This window comes from Carlito syrichta, unplaced genomic scaffold, assembly GCF_000164805.1.
Source record: "Carlito syrichta isolate Samal-C Ts95f unplaced genomic scaffold, Tarsius_syrichta-2.0.1 Scaffold303736, whole genome shotgun sequence".
NCBI lineage: Eukaryota > Metazoa > Chordata > Mammalia > Primates > Tarsiidae > Carlito > Carlito syrichta.
The window spans coordinates 630890-644151 of NW_007247832.1; the positions used below are offsets into that span (position 1 = coordinate 630890).

At 42.4% G+C, this 13262-nt stretch overlaps 1 protein-coding gene across 1 annotated transcript in view; it reads left to right on the forward strand.

Annotated features, from left to right (window-relative positions):
* Positions 1–13262, forward strand: part of WASF3 (WAS protein family member 3) — a 66565-nt gene that overhangs the window by 45807 nt on the left and 7496 nt on the right. Inside the window, exons 4-7 of the mRNA XM_021712927.1 lie at positions 1338–1491; positions 4782–4899; positions 12416–12582; positions 12665–12905. Coding sequence (XP_021568602.1) covers positions 1338–1491; positions 4782–4899; positions 12416–12582; positions 12665–12905 — 680 coding nt within the window. The remainder of the gene's footprint in view (positions 1–1337; positions 1492–4781; positions 4900–12415; positions 12583–12664; positions 12906–13262) is intronic.

The window sequence follows — 13262 nt, forward strand, 5'->3', positions numbered from 1 at the left end:
TTCCAGCTACTTGGAAGGCTGAGGCGAAAGGATCGCTGGAGCCCAGCAGATTGAGGCTGCGGTGGCCACTGCACTCCAGTCTGGGTGACATAGTGAGACTCCAACTGGAAAGAAAAAAAAAAAGGAACATTGAAATTTTAATGTCTCTTATGAACATTCTTACCGACTTTTCCAACAATAAGTAGGAAGCTAAAGATTTACTCTTTTTAATTTGATTTTTTAAATTTGGCTTTTATTTAAAAAGTAAACATTTGAATAACTACTTGGTTTGTTCAGATACGGAATTCTGAACATCTCAAACCAGTCGTTTACTTTTTAAATTGGTTTCAGTAATGATTTTAAAATTTATTCATCTTTCATCAACTTTTTGTTGGCTTTTGCAGTTGGAATGCTTATAATAAACCTTGCCTTGGAAAAGGTTAATCTGTAGCTTAAATTTTATGAGATTTTACAGTACATGTTATATCTTTAAAATCCCTTTCTTATCAAGGTTTTACCTATTACTTTCTTTGTCATGAACGTTAGGATAGGAAAAACTCCTGACTAAAAGTTAGGAGTTCTGTGTTCTGTTTTGAGCTTTTCACTTTTTTTACTGGGCGTTCTTGGAAACTTCACATCCCTGAGTCACTTTAACATCCCTAGATCTCAGCTTCCGTGGTCGAGTAGGCCGGTTAATAGGACCAGTTTGCCTACCTCAAGAAGTTTGTGTCAACATCAGATGTGTTAATGGATGAAATGAAGAGTACTGTGTAAACACAAGAAAAAAAGCTATACTCAGCCTTGATTTTCTGACTTCTTTGTGTAATTTTGGATCATAGATTAATCTACTTAATTTCTAGGACTATGTGTATGTTGAAATGCTTCACCATCTTTCCTTAATGTTCATTTCAGAAAAACTTAACATGTTACTTACATTTGTGTAATTTTTGCAAAAGTATTTTTCACATGTATTATATTTAAACTGATGTTGAGTGGGGTTTTTCTTAGGATATTCAAATATGTATATTTACGTAACTATTCAACACTATGGTATATTCCTGTGTAATTTCTGGGAAATTATATTTAAATGAAGAATGATGCTTTAATATTAGGTTCAGTGAAATAATTAGATCACTACAGAAGGAAAGCCATAATTTGACCTCATTTCATAGAGATAGCAGTTATCTATAAGAGGGATGCTATGCAGATGCTAATTGAGCATGGTTTTAAATGAACAATAAAAAACGTTATTTGGTTATTCTAGGAGCTGTTTGTGATTGTGAGACAAACGATACTTATTTTCAAACAGTTAAAAATATTTCTATGTAACTCAACTCGGGGGACTTTTCTTTAAATAGTGTCACTGCAGGACATCAACATGAAGAAAGCTTTCAAAAGTTCCACTGTCCAAGACCAGCAGGTGGTTTCAAAGAACAGCATTCCTAATCCTGTTGCTGACATCTACAACCAGAGTGATAAACCACCACCGCTGAACATCCTGACTCCGTACAGGTATGGCTCCCTGCGGCCAGTGCCTTCAGCAGTGAGGAGTGGGCAGAGCTGGCACTGGCTGACACCTTGTATGGGGACTTCCTGGGGGGCTGGTCTGGGATGAAGTGAAGTTATCCACCTTGGAAAATAATCATTGTCTGTTGATCCAGAATGGAATTAGTCAGTGGTACAGAACTATTAAAGTTTCAGTGTTTCAAAATATAGCTCCATTTACCATGATAAGTGTGACCTCTGATTTTAGCTTTTAGATGTAGCTGCCTTAAGTAGAAGTGAGTACATTATGAAACAATACTGTGTGGTCATGTTGTTCCTCCTATTCAAAGTCATTTGAAAGGAACTGCATGATTCATTTATAATGCAGCAAAATACCTGTCTCAGCATTTCAGCACTGCAGAGACATTTGGTATTTAATTCAGAAAAGTGTATTCTGCAACACTAAGAATTTTAAGAGTAAAATTATAGTCAACAAATTAACCTTCTGTTATTGCAAAATGGTGGGACACATTATTAGGGCCAAACTTCCAAGGGAAAGAATGGAAAATAAATAGTGCAAAAAATTAACATGAAGAGACAGACTAAAAATGTTTCTTTTTTTTTTTTTTGATTTGGAGTCTCACTCTGTCGCCCAGACTGGAGTGCAGTGCCGCTCTGGCCACGCAGCCTCGACCTGCTGGGCTCCGGCGATCTTTCCGCCTCAGCCTTCCGAGTAGCCGGAATTACAGGCGCGCGCTACCACGCCCGGCTGATTTTTTAAATTTATTGTAGAGATGAGGTCTTGCCAAGTTGCCCAGGCAGGTCTCGAACCCACGGGCTCAGGCAGTCCACTCACCTCAGCCTCCTAAAGCATGGGATTACAGGCTGAGCCACCGAGCCTGGCTAAAAATGCTTTTGAAAACCCCTTCCTCCTACCTCCACATCAGTACTTTCTTCCCACATGTCACCTCCTGTCCCATCTCACTTTCCCACAGTGTCTCGTTGTCCTTTATGGCACGTGCATCCCTTTCCCCGTCTCTGTGCCCTCCTATTGAGCTCATCCTCTGAGGAGCTGGCCATGGCCAGTGGGCCTCTCTGCCCCAGGGCCCTCTGGGATGCTGCTGTGAGGGCCTTCCTTCTGCTCCTCCACTGCTGCCCTCCTGATCATCCTGCTCCAGTGCCTTTTGGCCCTCCTCGGGGAGTGTCCAGAGTTTCTCTTGGTCGAGTTCCTGTCCTTTCTCAGGGTACATGAGATGTCTGGAGATGCTATTCATTGCAGCTCTGCTAGTGAAGCGCATTTCAAAACTGCGTGCCTTTTTTTTGCAAGGATAGGGAGATTCTCTCAAAATAATGTGAGCGCCCTCATGAAAACTGATGAGGGAGGAGCAAGACCCCAGGCCTTTTTATGGCTTTCCTGGAGGTTTTAGCTCACTCATTGAAGACATTAATGCTATGCGAGCACAGCCACCTCTCAACCTACTGTTTGAGCTAAGGACGGCACTCTGAAGCCGTCTCCATTTTCCTGTACCCGGACTCTCTGTGTGCAAACTTCTTGAGTGCTGCAGCTTGCTGGGTAAGCCTTTCCTGGCCTGGGAGGACTAAGAAACCTCCCAGAAAATTCTGTCCTGAGGGAAAAAAACCAAACCAGAAAACCCACAAACCACTTACCTTTAGTTAGTCAAGATATCATAGTTAAATATTTGTAGTGATTGAAAAATCTTAATAATATGAAAAAATGAGTTGACTCTCACATGTGGCACATGTATTCAGTCATAAGGAAAATAAAGCATGTCTTTTTAGTAGTGAATTTGAGGGTAGCAGTACCAGTCTAATTCTGCTTTTCATTAATATAACAATATCGAGGTATATAAAACATGTAAGCTTTTGCATTTGAGCTTAAATATGACACTGTCACAACAGTGTCTTAATATAAGAAGTACAAAATGACCAAAGAAATTGTTTATATGCTACAAAGGGCATATCTGCTTATGTTCGTATGTTAAGGTTAGCATGAGTTAGTACTTGTGAGTTTCTGCCTTCATTAAAGTACTGACTCCTTTCTTTAAAAAAAAGTATATACATTTTTTTGTCTTCAATTTTGCAGTAAGTTCCTAACTCAATTTTTGTATGCCTTTACTTCAAGGCCTTAATGTCGTAGAGAAATAAATTCTCTTTTTCACAATGTTATTAGTAACATTTCTGTCATGCCGGTTGCTTATCAGTTGGGAAATCAGGGGAGACAAAGGAAGTATTTTAAATAATCTAAAGTCAAAATATAGAGCGAGTCGCACTGGGTTGTTAGTGATTTTCAGACACAGCGACTAGGATATCCCCATCTGAACCGGGCCTTAGCAGTGAGGGTGAGAAGCTTACTAGGTCCCTTTTTTTAATCCTGAATAATTCAGTTAGCTTTCTTTGATTGTAGCTCTTTCCTGTACTCACTTAACTGATTTGGCTTCCCCTGTGTACCTTACTGACTTACTGAAATGCTAGTATGAAATGTAAATGTTCTACTTCCCCTTGAAAGTAGCCTATTAGCCAGATGCTTTTTTAAACTCTTTGTAGAATAGTGTTTACTTTGTATCATGATTGCTTTCAGCATTATTCTTGATTATATTACAACTTTGGACTCCTTTTGGCTGCATTATTTCTGTTGGCTGCATTGGTTTTGTAATACATGAGTAGCTTAGATAGAGACTCAATATTCTTCAGACCTCAGGAATTGCAGCAACACTTTAACAGGAAAGGGCTACGAGCGAGTGAAGCTCTTTTGTAGATTACCACCACTTTGGAAGTCTAGTTCACCAGTACTTTTTTAAGTCACCTTTATACCCCATGAACATTTTGCTTCTTTCCTAGTTGAGTTTGTGGATGTTGGGCAAACATAACTGAGAAAAAAGGGGTAGCGTACCTACTAATTGTTGCCCTAACAGTATTGAAACTCCAGAGCGGAAGCAAATGTCTGTGCACCAAGGATCCATCCGTCTCTGTGGAGGGCCCCCTGCTGGAATAAACAAAACGCTTCCTGAAATAGTGGAGCTGTTAACAACTGCTGTTTATGAGCCATATTGTGCTTTTTTTCAGTTAATTTTAAATTTGCAAGAGTACTTTTAACCTCATTATCCTAGAATAGCTTGCTGTTCTTGCATGTTTTCACATTTGTTCAAATAAGGAAATTTAGAGACTTAATAATGTATAAGATAGTTAAAATTCCCCTTGTAGATGTTATACTCCCATGAGTTAAAATTGAATTAATATTAACCTACATATGAAAGTATCTAACAGTCTTTCCTGACTTGTGATATATTGATTCCTAGAGATGATAAGAAGGACGGACTGAAGTTCTATACTGATCCTTCCTATTTCTTTGATCTCTGGAAAGAAAAAATGCTACAGGATACAGAAGACAAAAGGAAAGAGAAAAGGCGTCAAAAGGTAAGTAATTTCAGCATAGGAAGGTGCATATCAACATGCAAATAGAACTCTTGTTTAGAAATAAATCAGTGCATTATTTAAATAGCTGAGACATCAGATTCGTGCTGAAGTGTTTTTAGAGGTTGTATTTTGACATGAAGATCCTGACAACTCAGTCTAACACAGTAATACTATTTTTCAATAAATTCTGATTTGTTCTCCAGCACTTGCTTTGCTTTAACAAAAGTGGTAGCTAAAACTCCAGTTTTGTTTGTAACCATGTTTTATAACTTCTTTCTTGCTCTCTGAAATTCTCATAAACAGTCAACATTCTGTGTCAGATGTCATGATGCACTCTTGTCTTTTTAGGACTCTTAACTGTTGGGTTGGCACGCAGCTGTTACTAAGACCCTGGTGGGGTTGAGAAGCTTGTGTGATCTACAGGTCAAGGGATGGCGGTTACTGATGAGCCTCCCTTCTGGGGTAGCTGTAGGCAAGAGATCTGTGGATCTGAAGGCTGAGGGGGATCTGTCTTGCACACAGTCTTGGAAGAATAAACTTGTTTTACTCAAGTTAAGGGACTTGTGTTTTGAAAATTGCCCCTTTGGGGCCCAGAAATTAGACTTAAGCCACTGAGAAGAATAATTCTCTTAGGGCAAGTATTGACTCATCTTTTTATATGTCAGCTGTGTTTAAAAATGAGAATCCCAAGCCGGGCTCGGTGGCTCAGCCTATAATCCCACGCCTTTGGGAGGCTGAGGTGAGTGGATTGCCTGAGCCCGTGGGTTCGAAACCCGCCTGGGCAGCGAGACCTCATCTCTACAATAAATCAGAAAATCAGCTGGGCGTGGTAGCACATGCCTGTAATTCCGGCTACTTGGAAGGCTGAGGCGGAAGGATCACTGGAGCCCGGCAGGTCGAGGCTGCGGTGGCCAGGAGCGGCCACTGCCCTCCCGTCTGGGTGACAGAGTGAGACTCCAACTCAAAAAAAAAAAAAAAAAAAAAAATGAGAATCCTGTTTGCTTGATACATATTAGAGTTGCTTTAGTTAGGAGAAATGCTTAGCATTTCTTGAGCTGGTAGCCTTACGATGTTGAGGTGTATTGGCTCAGTAGGAGTGACACTGTGGGCTGGAGGATAATTTGAAATTTGGAAATGGGATTTAAAAAGAGAAACACAAAAAGAGTCTGCAAACTGTGCAGCTGTAAGATATTACCACTGGATTCCGAGGGAGGGTGCAGGGGTTGGCCATTCACGCTCACTTCTCATGCACCTGCCTTAGGGAGGTTTAATTTGGAAATCTTGGAGAAGTCACTGAGTTTTACAAAACATTCAAGCCTCCCCCCCCCAAAAAAGATTCTGATCTTTTGAACAGAAAAGAAATTAATGTTTAAAGCCATATTTGCCTTAATCTTCACACTTTTTTTATACTTACAGGGCAAATGTCAGGGCTTTTAAGAGTATAATCCTTTAAAATTTGCCTGTCCTTTTAAAAGGCCTTTCTAGGTTTCCCTTCTCAATGGTACTTTGGCAAAAATACTTAACTTTTTTGCCACTCGTCTTAAAGAGAAATCAGTTTTTATATATCATTATTGTGTTTTTAAAATCATTTGTCATTTCCCTGGCTGTTTTGTCTCATTCCACATTCCTCAAACAGATAAAATTCTGATAAGAATTTCTCGTGTGTATAATGATTCTTTGTTGAATGCCTTCTAAATGCTGAATAAACAGTGGTGAAAAAAGCAAACAAAACAAAATTGTCACCTTCATGGAGATTATAATATAGTGGGAGACACAAGCATTAAGTAATCATGTAGCCCTCTGAAATACAGAAAGAGGGAAAGAACTTTCAAAATGTTAATACAAGTTGACTTCACATAGGAATAGCTGAGACGAGGTGTTCTTCACTTCCCAGGACAGCAGAAACCCAAGTCATGTTCAATTTACAGTCTACAAATTGAAAGGAAGAACCTGTTTTGGAAAATTTGAGGACAAAGCAAATCTATTGTTTTTGAACTTTGTTTCCTTTAGTGTGATGCTTTAAAAACATTAAGAAGTGTGCAGGGAAGGATGATGTTTTAAACATATGATTATACTGTTTGATAAGTATTGCTGGGATACGCACAGAGAGCTCTGGGTGAGATGACATGGCAGGTGACAGTGTCCATGCGGTGAATGTCAAGGAGGGTGACACACTAAGGAGGTGCCATGCAAGCTGGGCCCTGGAGGGAGGAGAGTGGAGGTTAGCTAACCAGCGTGAGGCTGTGGATGAGGCAGGAGCTGGAGGACAGGGAGGCAGCGGCTTCAGAGCCTGGGAGCCTTCAAGGTAGAAATAGCTGCAGTCATCCCCGGGGAGGAACCAGTTAGGCCAATTTAGGGATTTTAACCCAGGTCAGTGCATCCAGAGTATAGATTCCTTCTTGGTATTATTACTTCATCATGGGTGGGTTTGTGCATGTGCGTGTGTGTGTGTGTGTGTGTGTGTGTATGTGTGTGTGTGTGTGTGTCTCGTGTGCATTTTTTGTTTTGTTTTTTGAGAAAGCAGGATTTATTGGGAGGACAGAAAAGCTCCCACAATGGGAGGGAACCTGAAGGGGTTGCCCCTCTTGTGTGCGTGTTGATAGCATCTTTGGAGGCTGAACCATCATAAAGAAAGTTGCAGCTATCAGAATGCTTAATCGCTAAATATGTCAGCGTGCATCTTTTAACACGTAAGGGTAATAATTATTAATTATTTTAACACTGTGGTTCTTAGGGTACATATTGGAATCACATTGAAATTTCTGTCCCTCCCTTTTTTCTTTTGGTTTTTGAAAGTACACAAAACATTATATGCTGGTTGTAAAAAGTGCTCAAATAGCACTGAAAGAAGTGAAAGCACTCCCCTCCCTGGGAGTAACTCACCACTGTTAACAGTTTGGTATGATCCTCTTCAGACCTTTTAAGCATTCGTAAAGACATGCACGTGTATTTTACAAAGTATTTTTATGTATGTGGAGTTGTGCTACACATGACTCGTACACTTGCACTGCCATGGAGATCCCTGTGCTTCTATGAAGATATTTCTTCAGGGTAAATTTCTAGACATTGAATTGCTATTATTGAAGAGAATGTGAATTTTAAATTTTGAAAGATACAGTCCTACTCCCCCGACCCTTAAAGACTGAAGAACCTGTTGATATTCTCACCAGGCCCTCTCCAGTCCAGGATGTTAGTGCTTTTTGGTGAAAAGTCTAACCTGCATTTCAGCGTTTTTTATGTTCTTGCAAGCCACTTCTGTGCCTTTTGTGAATGTCACATGGACATCCTTTGCTGACCCACTGGCGGAGCCTCCCAGATGCCTCTGGAAATTCCCGTTTTCCATCTTTGCTGTACTCCTGGGCCACCTGCCATCTTCCCACCCAGACTGGTGTCCCTGTCTTTCCCCTTGGCATCTCATCTCTACAGCACAGAGAGATCATTTCATACCTCCTCGGCACAGCAGCCCTCCTGTCCCATCCACCAGGGCTTTCCTGGTGCTCTTGGGATAAAGAACAACCTTTTTAGCATGGTCGGCCAGGTGGTGCCTTCCTTTACCTCTTGAGCCCGTCATCCTGTGTACCGTTTCCTTCTCTCATTTTTCCTAACGTGGTGCATCCCCTGTCGGAACCTTGCACAGCCTGGTCCCCATCCCCTGCCCCCTGCTCCTCTGGGGATTCATGCTGCCCACACGACACGTCCTATCTCTGAGTCATTCCAGGACACCTCCCTGACTTCCAAACTAGACAGTGTTTTACATACATACGTCTATGTTTAAATATGTAAGTATAAAATGTTTACACAACACATTAATATTTAAAACATTTAATAAAATATGAACATATTTTAAAATATACATTTATATTTGATGTATTTCTAAATATAGTGCATTTATATTTTGCCACATTTGATAATTGGACATTGATCTGTGTTGGCTCGCAGCCTTCCCCTGCCGGACTGCAGGCTCCATGAGGGCAGAGACCGTGTGTGTGTGTGTGTGTGTGTGTGTGTGTGTGTGTGTGTGTGTATTTGCCACTTGTGTCATCAGTGCCTGGCACAGGGCTGGGAACACAGTAGGCTCTGGAAGTTTGTGCTTGTAGCTTGGCTGTGGCCTTGATCGTTCAGCCAGCATTTCTGGAGCACGTATTCAATGCAGAGCAGCACATTGAGGAGCTGTAAGGTCAGAGGGAAGCCTGGACAACAAGGTACACAGTTCTTGTCCTTAAAGATCAAAGAGGGAAGCAGAGAAAACCTACAGATGCACATGCAAGTAACTGCCCTCGTCTTTAAGGAAGTACCTATGTAGGACCTCAGTATTCATGGAATTGCATTTTTGCTGGAAAGTAGGGCTGGAGGAAGGATGGCTCTTTGTATAGGCAGGTAAGTTTTTATCTTGTTTAGTTTTGTGTTGAAGTAGTTGTAGGATTAGCTTAAGTATCTGCAATAATCTTTCAGAAATTGGGAGTAGAATATTTTTACTTATTTTCTTTGAATGATAATTGTATGTTACCAAGCCAGTCAAAGGTGTGTAATGGTGGGAAATGATTTCTCTGTGGTGGTGTCAGATATTCATCTATATAATACTGATCTAAAAGACCTCATTTAGATTTAAAACAAGCTACAAGCTACTAAAGTGAAAGTTCTTTACTAAAAATGGTAAGCGTCTCTGATAGTTGGAGCAGTACTTTCTCGCTCCTTCAGGTTAGAGGGCTGAGTGTCGGTTACTTTGGGTTGGGGCCATTGGGTAAGAGGAAGGTGCTGCTTGAGAATTAACATGAGGGCACCCGAAATGTGAGTGTCTTGTCTGTCAGGCTTGGTGCCTGTGCATTGTGACTGCTTCTAACCGGCTGTTTTCCCTCCTTCTGTCTTGGCATGCTTTCTTTCCTTTCCTGGACGTCAGGAGCAAAAGCGTATAGATGGCACCACCCGTGAGGTGAAAAAGGTTAGAAAAGCCAGAAACAGGCGCCAGGAGTGGAATATGATGGCGTATGACAAAGAGCTTAGACCCGACAACAGGTTGTCTCAGAGTGTGTACCACGGAGCATCTTCCGAGGGATCCCTGTCCCCAGACACTAGGTGTGTGTGTGTCAAGCCCCCGTGGCTCCCACGCTTTGGACCCTGGGAACTGCCTGTATTTGTTATAATTTGAAATGCACCAATAGTTTTGGGGTTTATGTGGCCCACAATGTTTTAAGACTTTCCTTAAGAATTATTTATGTTTTGATTCTGAAATAATACTTGAAGGTAGTGTTATTTTACATTGGTTTCCTTGTCTGATTTTTAAAAATCTCTCTGACTTCAATTTATAGTTTCGTTCATCTAGATGTAATGTTTTAACACTGATTCTGAATTTCAAGTAACTGCCAGTGACTTTAATATTTATTATTATAATCATTTAATTCTTTCACTTTCTTTTTAGTTTGGAATGTTGAATTTCTTTTGCCATTTAGTATCTAAAAATGATTGGTAGGTGGTCATTAGTAGGACTAAGGAATGCCTCATTGTTTTTTATGGTAACCCTTTAAGAAAGTGATGAACAAAAGAGATTTATTTCTTACTTCACATAACTGATCTTATGTATTTTAATTTCAGGAGAAGAATTCTGTTGGAGTTTACTTTAAAAATGTTCTAGCAGTGAAGTAAAAATATTTCTTGCAGGTGTGACTCATGTGGACACTAAGTCAATTTGTCACAAAAGGGATTCATTGAATGACAGGAACCGACTAGTCAATTTTAACTTTTGGTTCAGTTCCTTATTTCTGCTTTGGTAAAGTTGTAGGCTTCCATTTGCATAAACTCTCCAAGTCTTCTATCAGCTATTAAAAATGTAAATAGAGAATTCATACAATATGCAACGCAAGAATCTTTCAAAAGCAGCAACAGCCTGGACCTTGGGTTATCTGTGTTCTTTTATTCTTTTTGCCATGATAACCTTGGTGTTCAGCCCAAACTCTAGAAGGTGCAAAGTGAGTATTTGCTGAAGGAAAGCCTCATTTTGTAGTTACCATGCCTTAAATATTCTTCCTCCAGGAAGTCTGTAAGCCATTGGTAGGATATGAGACAAATTCTAGGCAATTTTTCTGTACAAGTTGTTACCTACTAAATATTAGAGAATTACTGGAGCTGAGTTCCAACTTCAAGTTTGAAGTTTAATGTCAGTTTACTTCTAGAGAAAGTAAGAATGATAATCCAATCCCATCATATTTCTTTGGGTAGGAAGGAATACAGGAGGAGCTCCCAAGATGTCACTTCGCTTTTTTTTTCTCCAAGTAATTTAACTGTGGTTGTTTATCATGCAAAACATATACTTTATTTTTGCCCTGTATATACTCTTTTTAAAAAAATAGACACAGGTGGAAAAATAATGGGTTAAAAAAAATCCTCTCATCTTCGTGTATTCAAGATATGGAGGGAAATTTAAACACCAGGCTTTAGGCACGGACACAGGCTGTTTGTGTGCGTGGTCTGTTGTGACCCGCCCCACGCGAACTCATCTTACACTTTCGCGCCCTCTGTAGATGTCAGGAATGGTGTGTTCCCAGGTGTGCGCTTAAGGTGAGAGCTGACGGAGTGCTTGTCTGCCCACAGCCAGCTCTCTGTCCCTGTCACTCGGGGAGCGGGGAGCATCGTGCTTCTGGGCCTGGTGCCGTCTCTGACTCTGCCCCCTGTCTACTCAGAACCCTGGGGGCTCCCGGGGCTCTCCCACTAAGGCTCCACTGCTGTGCCTGCTTCTTCCTGAGTCGGCGTCACCTCCAGCCTTCCTGAGTCTCTTCTCTGTAACAGGTGATCGTGACCATCAGAAGCCTCTGAACCCCACTCGCCTTCCGGGCCTCGCGGCTGCTGTCTGCCTTCCCACCAGCAGGGGGTCCCATCCCCAGCAGCTGCCTGCTCCCCGCGCCCGCTGGCGTCCCCTTTTCTGTTGTCCTTCTCTCGCCTTCAGCTGGCCCCTTCTCTCTCCCCCGTCCTCGTGATGGGCACCCTTCAGCAGATCCTGCCCTCTGTCTGCTCGGATTTCCGCCTCGCCTATCCCTTGCCTCTTCCTTCACTTCCCCTGTCAGCGGGCCCCCCCTCCCCCTCCTCCCACTCCTCCCACTCCTCCCACCCTGTGTCGCAGGCCCCTTACAGGGACGGCCTCCCCGTTAGGCCACAGGACGTCCCTCACGCACAGGTATCAGAAGTCTTGGTGTTTTGCTGGAGGATTCTGTTTCTTTAGAAAGTTGAGCACCTGATCAGTGACGCATGGTCACCTTCAGAGAGTCAAGCACACATAGTGAGTGACTGCAGAACTTTCGGGATTTACATTTCCAAACTGTGCTGACTCCAAGTACAGATCAGGTTCTTCCCCCATTAAACATTGTCTTAGCTCATCTGCCAGCTGTTTGCATAGTTCTGAAGACATGGGGAAAGTGTTTCTGGGCCACGTGATGCTCCGTTCAGGAGAGCTGCCGCCCCGAGTTGCAGATCCAGCGTGTCTCCCCCACGCCCTCCACACTCCAATGTGTTTGCGTATTTCCTTCAGAGAGAGAAACACAAGCTGAACCCTCACAGAAGCCAGCAAGTGAACGTGAGAAAAGTCAGGACGAGGAGAGAAGAGTGGGAGAGGAGGAAGATGGGCATTGAGTTTATGAGTGACGCCCGAAAACGGGAGCAGGAGGGGGGCACAAGCCGGGACGGCGCGCCCAGAGGGTTCGTCATTTGGCTTCTTGGATTTCCAGCCCTGGGCCACCTGCTTCTGCTGTCATGAGAGGATGTGTGGCCCTCCTGACAGCCTGTCCTGTCGCCCGGGCCAGGAGCGTGTGACTGTTACTAATGCCCATGGCACTGCGCGGCTGCCGCTGCAGGGCCTCTCGCCCCCTCGGGCGCTGGCTGAGCTCTGCTCCACTAACACAACGCTCCCGTTTCTTTCAGTGTCACGCTCACATGCTCGCCAAGAAAACCATGGAAGGTCTGGAAAGAAGGCCTTCCATGCGCACCGCGTCGCTGCCTTTTCGGATAAACGCCCTGCTTCTGTTTAAGACAGACACGATGTACTCACCTTCTTGGTTTCCTTTCTATTCCTACGTTGATATTTCTCCAGTTCACCTGCCATTTTATATTTCCTAATTATGTGCTGTCAGTTTCCTAGCCACTGAAACCCTCTGACTGTCTTAGGTGCTGTTTCTAAATTAAATGGAATTTCTTTTGTAGCCTTCCTTCTTAGAGAAAAACTATACTGAAATTCTGTGAAAATGAGGCTCTGCTGTTTCGGGCTTGCTGGTCTGTGTGAATCTGAGTCCATGTAACACGGGGCTTGCTGCTAAAACAGTAATTATGTTGTTGCCCAGACCTCGCTGATAGTAAGGGAAATAAATGTCAAATTTCTGTGC